General features: G+C 38.8%; 1 protein-coding gene across 1 annotated transcript in view; it reads left to right on the top strand.

Moving 5' to 3' along the window:
• Positions 1–10127, top strand: part of OTOG (otogelin) — a 166558-nt gene extending 156431 nt beyond the window's left edge. The window contains exons 55-56 of the mRNA XM_084632568.1: positions 7869–7948; positions 9361–10127. Coding sequence (XP_084488694.1) covers positions 7869–7948; positions 9361–9561 — 281 coding nt within the window. The 3' untranslated portion in view covers positions 9562–10127. The remainder of the gene's footprint in view (positions 1–7868; positions 7949–9360) is intronic.
• The last annotated feature ends 2494 nt before the right edge of the window (positions 10128–12621 follow it).

The following is a 12621-nucleotide window of genomic DNA, read 5'->3' as shown; positions in this document are numbered from 1 at the left end:
ATCCTTATTTTGCTTTTTAAAAAACAACAACAACAAAAAACTAGAAACTAATGATCTTTTTTTTCTGAGAAAGAGGGAAATTGTTGATTAAGAGGAGGAGGAGGAGGGAAATCTGCTGGCAATTTTGTACTTTACAAGATATTGGTTAAATACAATTAATTCTAGCCCTGACTTAAGGCAATAAAGAGAGGCTTTCCCATGATTCCATGTAATGACACTATAGGCTCATCAATGCTCACATGATCTCATAGATCAACATATTATCTGAGAGTCCTCAAGTCTTCTTTCTTAAATGCAGAATTGCACTTTATAATATAGTAATACCACACATTTATTGCGAAGCATCTCATTCCATACTAGAATTTGTTGGGAAATTTTTTAAAGATATAATGGAACTTGTAAATTCTCAACATTTTGAAGTTGTTGAATTTTAACTGAAAAAGAATAATTAGCCAGGATACTGAAATTAGCATTATAAAGAATACCATAGGATCTTTACAGGGTACGTGAGTTAATATGTTTTATTGGACCAATTTCTGTTGGTCAGAGAGACAAGCTTTTGAACCACACAGAGCTCTTCTTCAGATCTTGGAAAAGTACTTCCAGCAACAGAGCAGAAGAGTCTGCACCCACTAGAGCACACTCCCCTTCAGAGCCTAGAATGGAATCCAGGATTCCTGAGGGTCTTCAGCAATTCCATCATGTAGCATCATATTGAGACACCTGGGTCATCAGCAGGCTTGGAACCTTTAGATCCACCCCACAGATCTCTCCCCTTGAGCTCGTGGAGTAACTGATACAGTAGATTGTCATCTTCTGTGTGGACCATCACTAGAGGGGGATGGGATGCTTTGTAGAACAATGATGAGCCTCAGGAATCCTGGGTTCCTTTCCAGGACTGGAGTGGGGAGTGTGCTCTAGTGGTCACAGACTCTTCTGACTATTCCCCCAAGCTTGATCCCTTCTGCCCCATCCCCTCCAACCTGTCCCAGTCTTGTCTTTTTCCCCACACCAGGCTGCTCCTCCCAGTCCCATTCTCCTCACCTTGGCAGTCCCTTTCTCCACTCCTCAGGATTGTCATTTCAGTCTCAGTCTCCTTGCCCAGCCATTTCTAATTTCCAGCTACTCGTCCGCAGTATCTTTGCCCTAGTATCTTAGCCAGTCCTAGTCTCCACTCTACCCCTTTCCTGACTCCTCATCCGATCTGTCTGTCTCTCTCCCATCCTGAGCTCTAGCAGCTGTTTCCCATATTTCCCATCACCACTGACTCTCAGTCCTAGTATCCGTCCCTGGCTCCTCATTCAATCTCAGTGTCCATTTCCCCAGTTCCTTGTCCTAGTCTCTTTGCCCAGGTAGATCCAGTTCTCCCCCCACACCTTATCTCCTTGTCCGATCTATCTCCACTCCCCCCCTCAGCTCCTTTCTCACACGCCAAAAGTTTTCAGTTCCAGTCATCCTCCCTGGCTACTCAACTGATCTCATGCCCCGCTCCCACTGGTTCCCAGTTTCCCTGTCCCCTAGTCCCTCCCCAGTTCCTAGTCCCAGTTTCCTGGCCCTGCCAGATCCAGTCTCTCCACCCTGGATCTCAGTTCTATTCTACCCTCCTAAGCCCAGTCTTTACTGCAGGCTCCAAATGCCAGTCATGGTATCCATTACTATTCCAATTCCCAGCCCCAGTTTCCCTCTCCCCATCCCTGCTAGCCTCCAGTCCCAGTTTCCACCCCCATCCCCGAGGGGATCCTTGTCCCAATCCACTTCCCCTGCCTCCTCCTGCAGGTTTTGTTCTTGTCCCAGCTGCATTAAAATCAGCTTCTTCCTCTACACTTCCTGGGCCCAGCAGGGAGGTCATTGAGAGCACAGGAGAGAGAGTCTCCCTGCCCTCAGATTTGGTGGCTGGACCCAGACCCAGCATGGCCTGTAACAGCCCAGAGCTGCAATTGTAAGAAAAGTTCTGCACAGCCCCAGGCTGCAGCATGCTTAGTGTGGATGGAAACCTCAGGGAATTTAGCTACACAAACCTAAGAAATATGTGTTAACAAAGTGAGAACTGCTGTTTTTGAAAGGCTTATAATTTAGCCAAAATGTGGGTGGATTTTCATGGGGACAGCCACTACCCTGCCAAATGTTGAGCCTCTTATCTAAAGAATAGGGGCTCTAGAGCTTTTAAAAGAAAAGGTCACCAGAACTTTGTAACATGGGCAAAACAATGTATTTTTCCTTAGCTCCATTCTCAGAAATCACTGAACATTTTGTCTGAAAATTTCCAAAAAACTTCAGTCTGAGGCAGAAACCTGGCACGGCAAAATTCAGCACAAATGTTTAACTTTTATAGGCAACTGAAAACAGGATCTTTTAATGGGCTGGATCAGCCAATCACAATGGTAGATGGTACTACCAGACCCACATATAAGAAGACAAATGAAAGTCCCACACATCAGCATAAGTAGGTGGAATAATAGCCTAATCAGTTCTGATGATAGTAGGGATTCAATGTGTGGGAGCGGGGTGGTGGTGGGGGAAATGAAGATGCTACACACCTACTCCATGGAAGAGAAGCACAGAGATCTTTCAGAGTAACAGCCGTGTTAGTCTGTATTCGCAAAAAGAAAAGGAATACTTGTGGCACCTTAGAGACTTCATTACCTCCCTGGGCTGCCCTCCTTGGATTCCAGTCCTCCTGTCTGCCTGCACTGGGGTTACCAGCCGAAGAGCTGCTACAACAGAAGATGGGTAGGCAGGATAAGGGTTCCTCATGTTTTTATTTAAGAATTACCTTTTTTCTTGTAGTGGTGGTTGGAGATCACAGTAGGGAAGATCAGTTTCCTCTGCCAACACTCTTGTTTACTTGGGGAAGAAGAGAAAGGATTTTGGGGTCTTTTGTCCTGATGGGCTCTGTCCTTTGCATGCCAGAAATCTGTTTCAGACACTTGTCCCTGGTTCTGAAATAATTTTTTCCATAGCTATGCACTCCATTCAATCTTCCCAGCTGCCATTGGCTCCTCTGACCTTATACCTCAGGGCACTGACTGCCATTTAAGTCAGCTAGTGGACAGACAGTCTCTTCAAAAGCCTTAAAAAAAGCCATGTACTTTCTTGTCAGCTGGTAAAATAACTGGATATTATGCTTCCAGAAGGGCCAAAATTAGAACCTTTTGTGGATTTAGACAAAACAGGACGATTCCTTTTGGGCATCATTTTCCAAAACAAAATCCAACCAGCAAATTACTGCCACAACTTTTGAAATTTGCATTTGCAATGTGTAATACCTATTCATATTTTTCAATGGATACAAATAAATTTATAATACAACTGATTGTATATCTGTATAATCTTGTAGATCCAGCATTTATTGTATGAATCAGATGGCCCAGATGGAATATAAAAAAACCTGTGGCAATAAGAATTTCATGATCAATAGTTACTGCATAAGACATTTTATGAATAAGATCACTAGCATCTTGTCTTCATTTTAAATACCTTAATCCTCATGAATCACTATGATTTTTCTCTCTAATTTTTGCAGTAAAACTGCAGTTTAAAACATTGCCCTGAAATGAAATCTACAGGAATTTCACAAAAACATTGAGAACTTTCAAAAATAACTCTTGTGGGAAATTACATTCCTTCCATCTCTTGGCCCTAAGTCTAACAGTAAGTTCAAAGGCCAGATTCACCACTCACTTACACCAGTGTAAATCAGGAGTAACTTCATTGAAGTTAAAATTAAGAGTTAAAATTAAGGTAAAACTGGTGTAAGTGAGGGGAGGATAGGCTCAAAATAGGTCACTAGTATCTAAACAATATTGTTTGAGTTCCTCTTATTCTTGCTATTATTTTCTAGATATTTTATATTTAATAACTACTGCATCATAACACAATGAAGTTTTAAGCTGATTTTCCTTTTTTTAAGTTCCCTTTTTAAACATGGGTGAATCTGACCATAAAATGTTGACTAATGATAGAGGGACCCTTTTGTTTTATGTGTAATATGTTCAAAATGTAATATTCTTACCAGGTTCCAGAATGTCATTGTTGATCCCATTTCCCGTTAGCCCAGTCACACCTACAGCTAGCGCTCACTGTAACTCAGGTACATTCTCTTGGAAATCAGTAGGAACAAGTCAACCGGCACCATTGTTGATTTCCAACAATGTACTCCCTGATAAAGCATCAGGCCTCATGTCATCAAATCATGTTTGAAAGCTGCATTGTAGTATTAACTTCTCATTGTTCAGAACAGCTCACGTATGTTTTTTTTTTTTTTTTCCATTTTGCACTGTAAGGGCAGTGCATTGTTGTTAGCCAACAATGTACTGTTGGTAGTAAGCATTTGCATAGTATTTAGTTTACTGCATGTGTATTTGCTACGTTTAGAAAGTTGGCTAATCGCTTTATGTTTATAGTGCTGTAGAACGTAGAGACTAATTGCTTTGCTCATTAAAGCTTACTGTTCAAATAATTCTTTAGAAGATTATGAGGCATTCAGTGGCATATGTACAAGAAGTAGTTCCTATTTTCTAGTCTATTGTAATTAGGACAGTATACTGGAAATATATACCATAATAATTGAAAACAGACAATAACAATCATAAGTATCTGCCTTACAACACATGGTATGAATGCTAACCTTCACTACATTAATCTTGTGAAAACACAAGTACACTTTGCTATGTAGCAAATGATATTGACTGTAACTATATAAATGATATGTGCTGTAACATCACTGAAGGCCAGATTCTGCATTCATTTGCACTAATGTCAGAGTCTGGAAGAACTCCATTGATTTCTGTGTCATTCATCCTTATTGACACCCAGGTAAATGAGAATAGAATTTGACCATCACTAATGTTACAGCACATATTATTGTGTATATAGTTATACGGTACCCATGTATCTATTGGAGGCACTCATATAACGTGTTTGAACCAAACAGAATGCACAGAAGAATCTCATTACAGTACATATAGTTACCTACAATGTCATATGCTATCTATATGAAAGTTGTTCTAAGGCAAAGTATGCATGTCTGTCAGTAAGTCTTACTAAGAATCATCAACACACACATGCAAATACTCTGCATTCTGTACTTGTTTCTGAGAAGTGACACACTTGCAGTGCAGCCAAGGTTAACTCATAGCCATAATTGTACCTGAAGAATTCCCTACCCCAGGCATCATCTACAGTGTGGTAACAGAAGCAAAAAACAGGATTACAAGTGACCATTTTCGGATATGATTCAGTTGGCTAAGAGCCAATTCCTTGGAGACAAAAGGAACATGGTGAGTTGTTTCTTTTTAAAAATGTTGTTTTATCTTTTCTCTGTTTGACACACTTAGTGGGCTTATTGCTTGCCTATTCAATGTGCTTTTATCCTGTCCAAGATATAATTCACTGATACTTTTGCCATAGTCAGTAGCTAACTATTTTTTATTGGAAAAGTAAGGGGAGGAAATAATCCTCTTAGAAAAAAATCTACATTCTAAAAATCTCTACTGTACTTGGAGTCAGTTGTTTGTCAAAACTTACATTTGCTTTTCTTAGAGAAGCAGCATTTCCTAGTGGTTAGAGCAGGGAACTGAGCACTGGGGCTCATGTGCTAATCCAGTCTTTGCCATGACTTAATATATGATTTTGGGCAAACCAATATGTCTTTGTTTCCCTGGGGATATTAATATCCACCTTTTGTATAGAGCTTTGAGTTTCTTGGATGAAAGGTACTACCAATGTATAGGTGGAAAGTATTATGAGGCCCTAAGGGCTAAAGGGATAGCTCAGTGATGGGGGAGGGATAGCTCAGTGGTTTGAGCATTGGCCTGCTAAATCCAGGGTTGTGAGTTCAATCCTTGAGGGAGCCAGTTAGGAATCTGCAGCAAAAATTGGGGATTGGTCCTGCTTTGAGCAGGGGGTTGGACTAGATGATCTCCAGAGGTCCCTTCCAACTGTGATATTCTATGATCCGCAAAGATGACTTAGGCTCAGAGTTGTAACACCTAACTTTAGGTGTTGTGACACCTACTGGAATCTATAGGCCTGAGTTAGCCACCCAGGCTACCTATACAATACATGGGGAGAGATCAATGCCTAAGAATGCAATTCACAAAAGCCAACACTCAGAGTGGAGAGCTGCCTAAGCTTTTTCACAGGAAATGCCAAGGAGTGGGGTGGGGCCAAAGACCTGCCTCTCAGATGGAGTTATGCACTTAATTGGAGACTGGAGGGAGGCAACTGTTTCTGCTCAAGATTCTCAGCCATGAACCCTCTCCTGGAATTAAGTGGTTAAGCGTCCCCTCCACCCCCCAAAGGAGCTATTCCTCCCCCTTCATTTGAACCTTTAGTCAGTGACTAGAGCACTCAGCCAGGATGTGGAGCACTGGGGTTCAGATCCCCCCTTTCCCTGATGTGGAGTAGGGATTTGAATCTATGTCTCTTATCTCCCCAGCAAATGCCTTAACCACTGGGTTTTTGGATATTCTGAGGTGGTGCTGTCTCAGTCCCTCTTGTTGAAACTATTCAATTTTGTATAAATAACAAAATAGTCAGTTTAACAGGGAATTGAGCTTAGGTCTCCTGCATTCAAGGTGAGTGCCCTCACTACTGGGCTAATGGTTATAAGGGGTGCACCAACTATCTCCTCCATCTGTTGTGTTTTGTGTAGGGCCTGATCTCGGAGAATGTCCCCTGGATTAGGCCTGGGGAACGCCTAATTTGAGAATCTCTCCAGGGTTTAGGTATGAGATAAGTGCTAGGTGTCAGGATTTAGGTGGCTGAGCATTTGTTCATTGGCAGATTTTTATGAGCCTAGGGGACTTTTCAGTTTAGGTGTCCACAGAATTATGTGACTGCTGGGCTGGGGTTCTGAGGATCTAAACATTGGACTTAGGTACCTAAAGTGGCAGTTAGGTGCCAAAATCTATTTGTGGATCTAGACCTAAGCGTTCTACAGTATGATGCAGTATGGGACTGCAGTAGTCCAACTAATAGAATGGACTTTTGATTTCTCTTTTAGATCTCCTTTGTGATGTGGCAGCAGGAAGAAGATCGTTCTCCAGCAGGAAGAAGATCGTTTCCTTTGCAATCAGACACTATTCTTTCACTCCTGCAACCACTGAACTTTCTGCATGATCTTTCTTCTTCAAATAGTCAATATTTCCCCCTTTAATTATGTTTAACCCTTTGTTCTATTTTATATATAAACAGATACTTTAGAATGTGTTTTATCTAATGTTTTGTATCTTTTTTCTTGTAAAAATTAAAAAAGAGGTAATACAAATAAAAATTGGAATTAAGTATTTTCTCTTTTTATTAGGGCTTGTTTCTCTGTCTTTTTACATAGACAAACCTTCCCCCAAACCTGCCTTACGTAGTTGGCAAATCCGTGTGTTGTAAGGTGTTTATTACCAAAAATTACAACTTTGATTAAATACAGTGGTTTGATAGTGTTATGGCAGGAAATGTATTTAAATGTACTATCAATAGTCTTCTCCCAGGAATGGTTACTTCATTTTATCTTCAGAAAACGTTGTATTAAGGTAACGCATTTTCATGACAGAGGCTACAATACTGCTTACATGGCTTATGGATTTTGTCCTTAAAAATTTATATATCTGGAATAAATACACTAGAAATATAATTGAATATATAAGAGACAGTGGACACTGTCATTGACGCGTGGAATAATTATACATTTTAAAAGCCAGGATTTAAATACAAATTACCTCTTTGTCAAAGAGGTTTTGGTATATGCTGTGATGTACTATTTATTATCTTCTTTTGTATCCTTTTAGCCCATAACACATATAGGAACGTTGCTATTTCTGAAATGTTCAGAATTGTGAGCTGATATTTTTCAATCAATGCATACTTTGCAGGTAGGGAAGATGGGAAATTTTGTAAAAAGGTGACTGTTAGGATGACTATCCGCAAGAATGACTGCAGAAGTAACACACCAGTAAGTAACTATCACAATTTGTTTCAGGGGAAGGGGGGAAACTAAGGAAAGGTGGAAATGAGAAAAGGTGTGGTGGGAGTTTAACTTTGCTGTTGTATGCATTCTATTTCTGATTCAGCCTCAGGGCAGAAATTGGCATGTACCACAAATCTATCTGTAGCGGCTCACATGCAGTGGTCATCATTTTAAAAAGTCAACATTTACTAATATTTACAATGTAATAGTATCTCAAATACCAGTTATACCGTACATTTAGAATAGGAAATACAGATCCAGACCTGCAAAGCAATGAGCACTTGTCTATCACGGAAGTCAATGGGAATTGAGGGTGTTTAGCACTTTATAAGCGATACCCAGTGCCTTACAGGATTTGCCCCTGGAAAGAGCTGTCTTTTTTAATAGTGATGACAGTAAACAGTGTATTTAACCTGTAAATGCCACAGGATAGGGATCATGTGTCCTTAAATTCTTCAAAAGCATCATGCTCACCCATGGCACTATCTGTAGGAAGAATGAGTCCATAATTTCTGTGCTGGTGTTTGACTACGTAGAATATAATGATGCTTACTGAGACAATCTTAAACTGAATGTTTTGTTCCAAGGGTAAATGAACATGGGAAGAATAGTTCCAAATTGGCCCTTGGGGTGGAACTCTTCATTGCTGCTCCCCTGAGAGACCAGCAGTTCCTTACTGAGCAGCATGGCAGCAAGGTGTGTGTCAGGGATGGGGAGTGGGCAGGAAAGCAGACCCAGGAAGGCAGGGTGTGTGAGAAGCAATCACTATTCTGAGGGTATGGGGAGACAACTGAGACTTTCCCCCTCCTGAGTTAATGGTTGAGCAGTTAGAGAAGCCCGTCCGTAAGGTTAAGAAGTGTTCTGAATGGAAGGGATAGCCCGTGAACATAAAGGAGCTACCAAGTGAAGTTACCGTAAGTGACTGTTACCGTATTATTGGTGTAAAAATTCTTCAGTTTTCCTAGGGAGTGTTTCTGTGCCCGAACATTCCTCCCTGATGTAGCAAAGAAATTGCAAAGGCCTCATCATGGACTACAGCCAGCCAGTGACACCGAGTGTTGCGTATTAGCCAAAGTACCATTACGAATTCTTTACAGTTAAATCTCAGAAATCCTTTTGTTGGAGCTGAGTATGTCGCTTAGTGACCAAATCTTGGTCTTATTGAAATCAGTGGAAAAATGCCCTTTGACCTCAGTGAGGTCCTCAAAATGTAGGCCTAGCTGAGTCATTTTATTATTCACTTAGGCTGAGATTTTGAAAGGGGTGTAAGGTAGTTTGCCGCCCAGCTTCCATGTGAGAATTGGGCGTCTAACTCCTTTAAGGCCTCTTTGAAAAATCCCACACTCAAGTTTTTTAATTGTTTAAATGCAATGATCTTTTAAAATGTTCATTAACAGGTAAACATTGTTTCATGTGATGGAAAATGCCCTTCTGCTAGCATTTATAACTACAACATCAACACATATGCAAGATTCTGCAAATGCTGCAGGGAACTTGGGTTACAAAGACGAACTGTGCAATTGTATTGCAGTGGAAACTCGACATGGGTCAACTATTCAATCCAAGAACCTACAGACTGTTCTTGCCAATGGTCTTGAAACAACATTTTATAAAAAAGCAGCCAGTGAGTCCAACTATGGAAGATATACAATTATTCTCAGTATGATAAAGATTTTTTTTTATATCTTGTCCTTAGAAAATACAGTTATCCATCAACTGAATCCTATAAGTGTTTAATATTAAAACAAAAAAACACAGCTATTTTGGACTCTTCTATATTTTGAAAGAAGAGATTTGCATCACCCATTTTTAAATTATCTTAATGATCACTTCCTAGGAATCATCTCAAGAGTTCTCGTGATATGTGCCAACATAAAAAGGAAAGGTATTTCCTTTGAAAGAGACAATCAGAGGAACAATGCTTTATATTTTATTTCTGGAGGTTTGATCCATTCTGTGAAAGCTACCCAATGGTGTTTTAAATACTTGATACATAAGATGATCTGGCAGTGGTCTAAGACCTTGAGTGTGTTACAATAGTGAAAACACACTTGATGCGTATGAAAGAAAATGATATGGAAAATAATAGAAGAATATTCAGTTTAAATCAAATTGATATTTCAAAATAAGACACTCATGAGGAATTAAATTATAGACATTTTAACCAGAGAAACATTTTCAATACTAATAATTGTATATAATATTCCCTGGTAATAAGTTTGATTTTTCTAATGTATTTTACATTGTAGTGTAAAACCATTATGTCAAATGTGTAATGTATAGGAAATATAGATTTTTTTTTTTAGTTTATCCTGATTAGATATTGGTAATAGATTTATCCAACATATAAACTGTATGATGTAAACTGAAAACATACAAGTTTATCAAATGAAAAACACATTTCCCATTACAATTATAGAGATGCACTTTATCTAAACAAACCCTTGCCTTCTAAAGTGCACCATATATTAAATGTGACTTGTACAGTTTGTTTAGGAGAATGAACTTTACATTGAATCTTAACTTTTTAAAGAACATGTTAAATTATTTTCATAAACACACAAGAAAATCAAAATTCTATTTGGTCTCGTATATTTTAATAAAGAGAAACAGTTAAATCAATAAAAATTGTTGTAACGAAGGTAACTTCCTATGTCCAATGAATTTTTTATGTTGCAAAATGTTCAAATTGTAAAGTACAGTGTTCACAAACAAAATTGCTTTTTAAACTTGCAACAACTGATGATATAATGAAACCAAATATTTTGTTAACCAACCCTCACCACAACCATGCCATCTGAATGCAGCAAAATTCCAATTGCTTTAATTTTAAGAAGTAAAGCTACATGAGCATCTAAGATTTTAAACGCAGGAACCTAAAAAGAGAAGTGTGTTGTTGCATAATAAATTGTAAAAAGCTGTTTTTCTGCAGTTAATCCAAAGAAGAATGTTTTGTTAAAATCAATCACATGAACATTTTTGCTATTAACATTTTTTATATACTGTACATGTCATTCCTATAACATCTAATAAACAACAGGAAGGCTTATTTTGTTACAACTTGTTTTCTTATTAATATTAACAATTCACTTTTATGTCATATTTACTAACATTTTGTTTCAGAGGTATTAACAATTTATTCATTTGCTTTTTACTGTAGTTCGTATTAATAGTCCAAGCGTCTGATGGTCTGACACTAAGCTGTAGAAGAAAAGAGTTTAAGCGCTAAGTTTTAAAAAACAGCTTCATGTAAATGTTTTCATTTTGTTCTGAATCATTCAAACACATTTTCAACCCCAAAAATTCAAATTTCAAAAATTTCACATTTTATGCAAAATAAAAAAAATCTCCGCTTCTCACTGATATCACAAGATGACTTGTGCCCTGATCCTCACCAACATACAGTCCCTTATTCTGGAGAGAGAAAACTATCTGTTATGGACCTATCTCTGAATCTTTCCTTCAGAAACAATTTATTCCAAAACTGTGAAACAGTATTGAATTATTGTAATGAATAAACTCTACCCTAAACAAACAGCAAGTTTCTTACAGTACAAAAGTTGTACAGTCAATTCCTTTAACATTTCACTTATTAGGGATTGAGACATTATCTTTAGGCTGCATTGTGGTAGGAACCAGACAAACACATACAGTAAGGGACATTCCCTTTCCTAAAGAGCTACTTTCTAAATAGATCAGACAGACATAGGTTGTGAATACAACAGACAAGCAGAAAATTGGGAATTAAGACGCAGGTAAGCTAAGTGACTTTCCCAGAAAAGCCTTTACACAGCTAAAGTCTCAAATTCCAGTCCAGTGCCTCCACCACAAGATCATACATCCCCACTTGACATCTAGTGACAAAGAAGAGGCATATACAGGTAAAGGAAATTTTCCTTTCTCCACCAAGGGACACATCCACCGGATATGAAATGGTGATCCCTAAGCCTAAAGCATTAAAAAAGTGGGGTGACTGAAGGCCCAATTCTGTTCCTGTTGAATTCAGTGCCGAAATGCCCATTGCCTTCAATAGTGCAGGACAAAGCCATAAAGACTTTGAGAACATTACATGAACTGGAGCAGCACTGAGCTGTCTAAAGGTCTGCAGTTAAAGGTATTGGGAAAAGGAGTTAAAATCTGAGATATGCTACAGCTGCAGTAAAAGCTAGACATCTGAGCACATCTGTAAATAGGAATCGAACTTTCTGTCATCTCTTCCTCTTGTTTACACAAAGCGAAGTAATAAATGTTATGTTAAGTTCCTACTTTTGATTTTGTAAACACGGGGCTTACGCTGAGAAAAGCAAAAGGAAAGATCCATGGTAGCAGTAGCTTGACATCGGAAGCCACCTTTATCCTATTGTCAACACTAAATCCCTCCACAGATGCTTCTCTCTTCTCTTTTCTGGTTAGTTCAAAGCAATCCAGGCCCCTACACTGCATTTACCATACCCTACATTTGCACAAAATAACAGAAGAAGAAATGGCCAATTTTGCAAAAAAGTCTGGTGCCAGCCTGACACATTAACATCACTAGGAAAGGCAGGTTGTGCCTGGAAAACTGATAGACTTTTTCCCTTACAGTAAAGTATAATCTATAGTGACTATTATTTAAAAGTCATTTATAACCAAATATTGATGACACTCTGATATCACCG

This window comes from Lepidochelys olivacea (genome assembly GCF_965140295.1).
Source record: "Lepidochelys olivacea isolate rLepOli2 genome assembly, chromosome: 6".
NCBI lineage: Eukaryota > Metazoa > Chordata > Testudines > Cheloniidae > Lepidochelys > Lepidochelys olivacea.
Note: the sequence above shows the minus strand (reverse complement) of the source record. Positions and strands in the feature narration are given on the sequence as shown.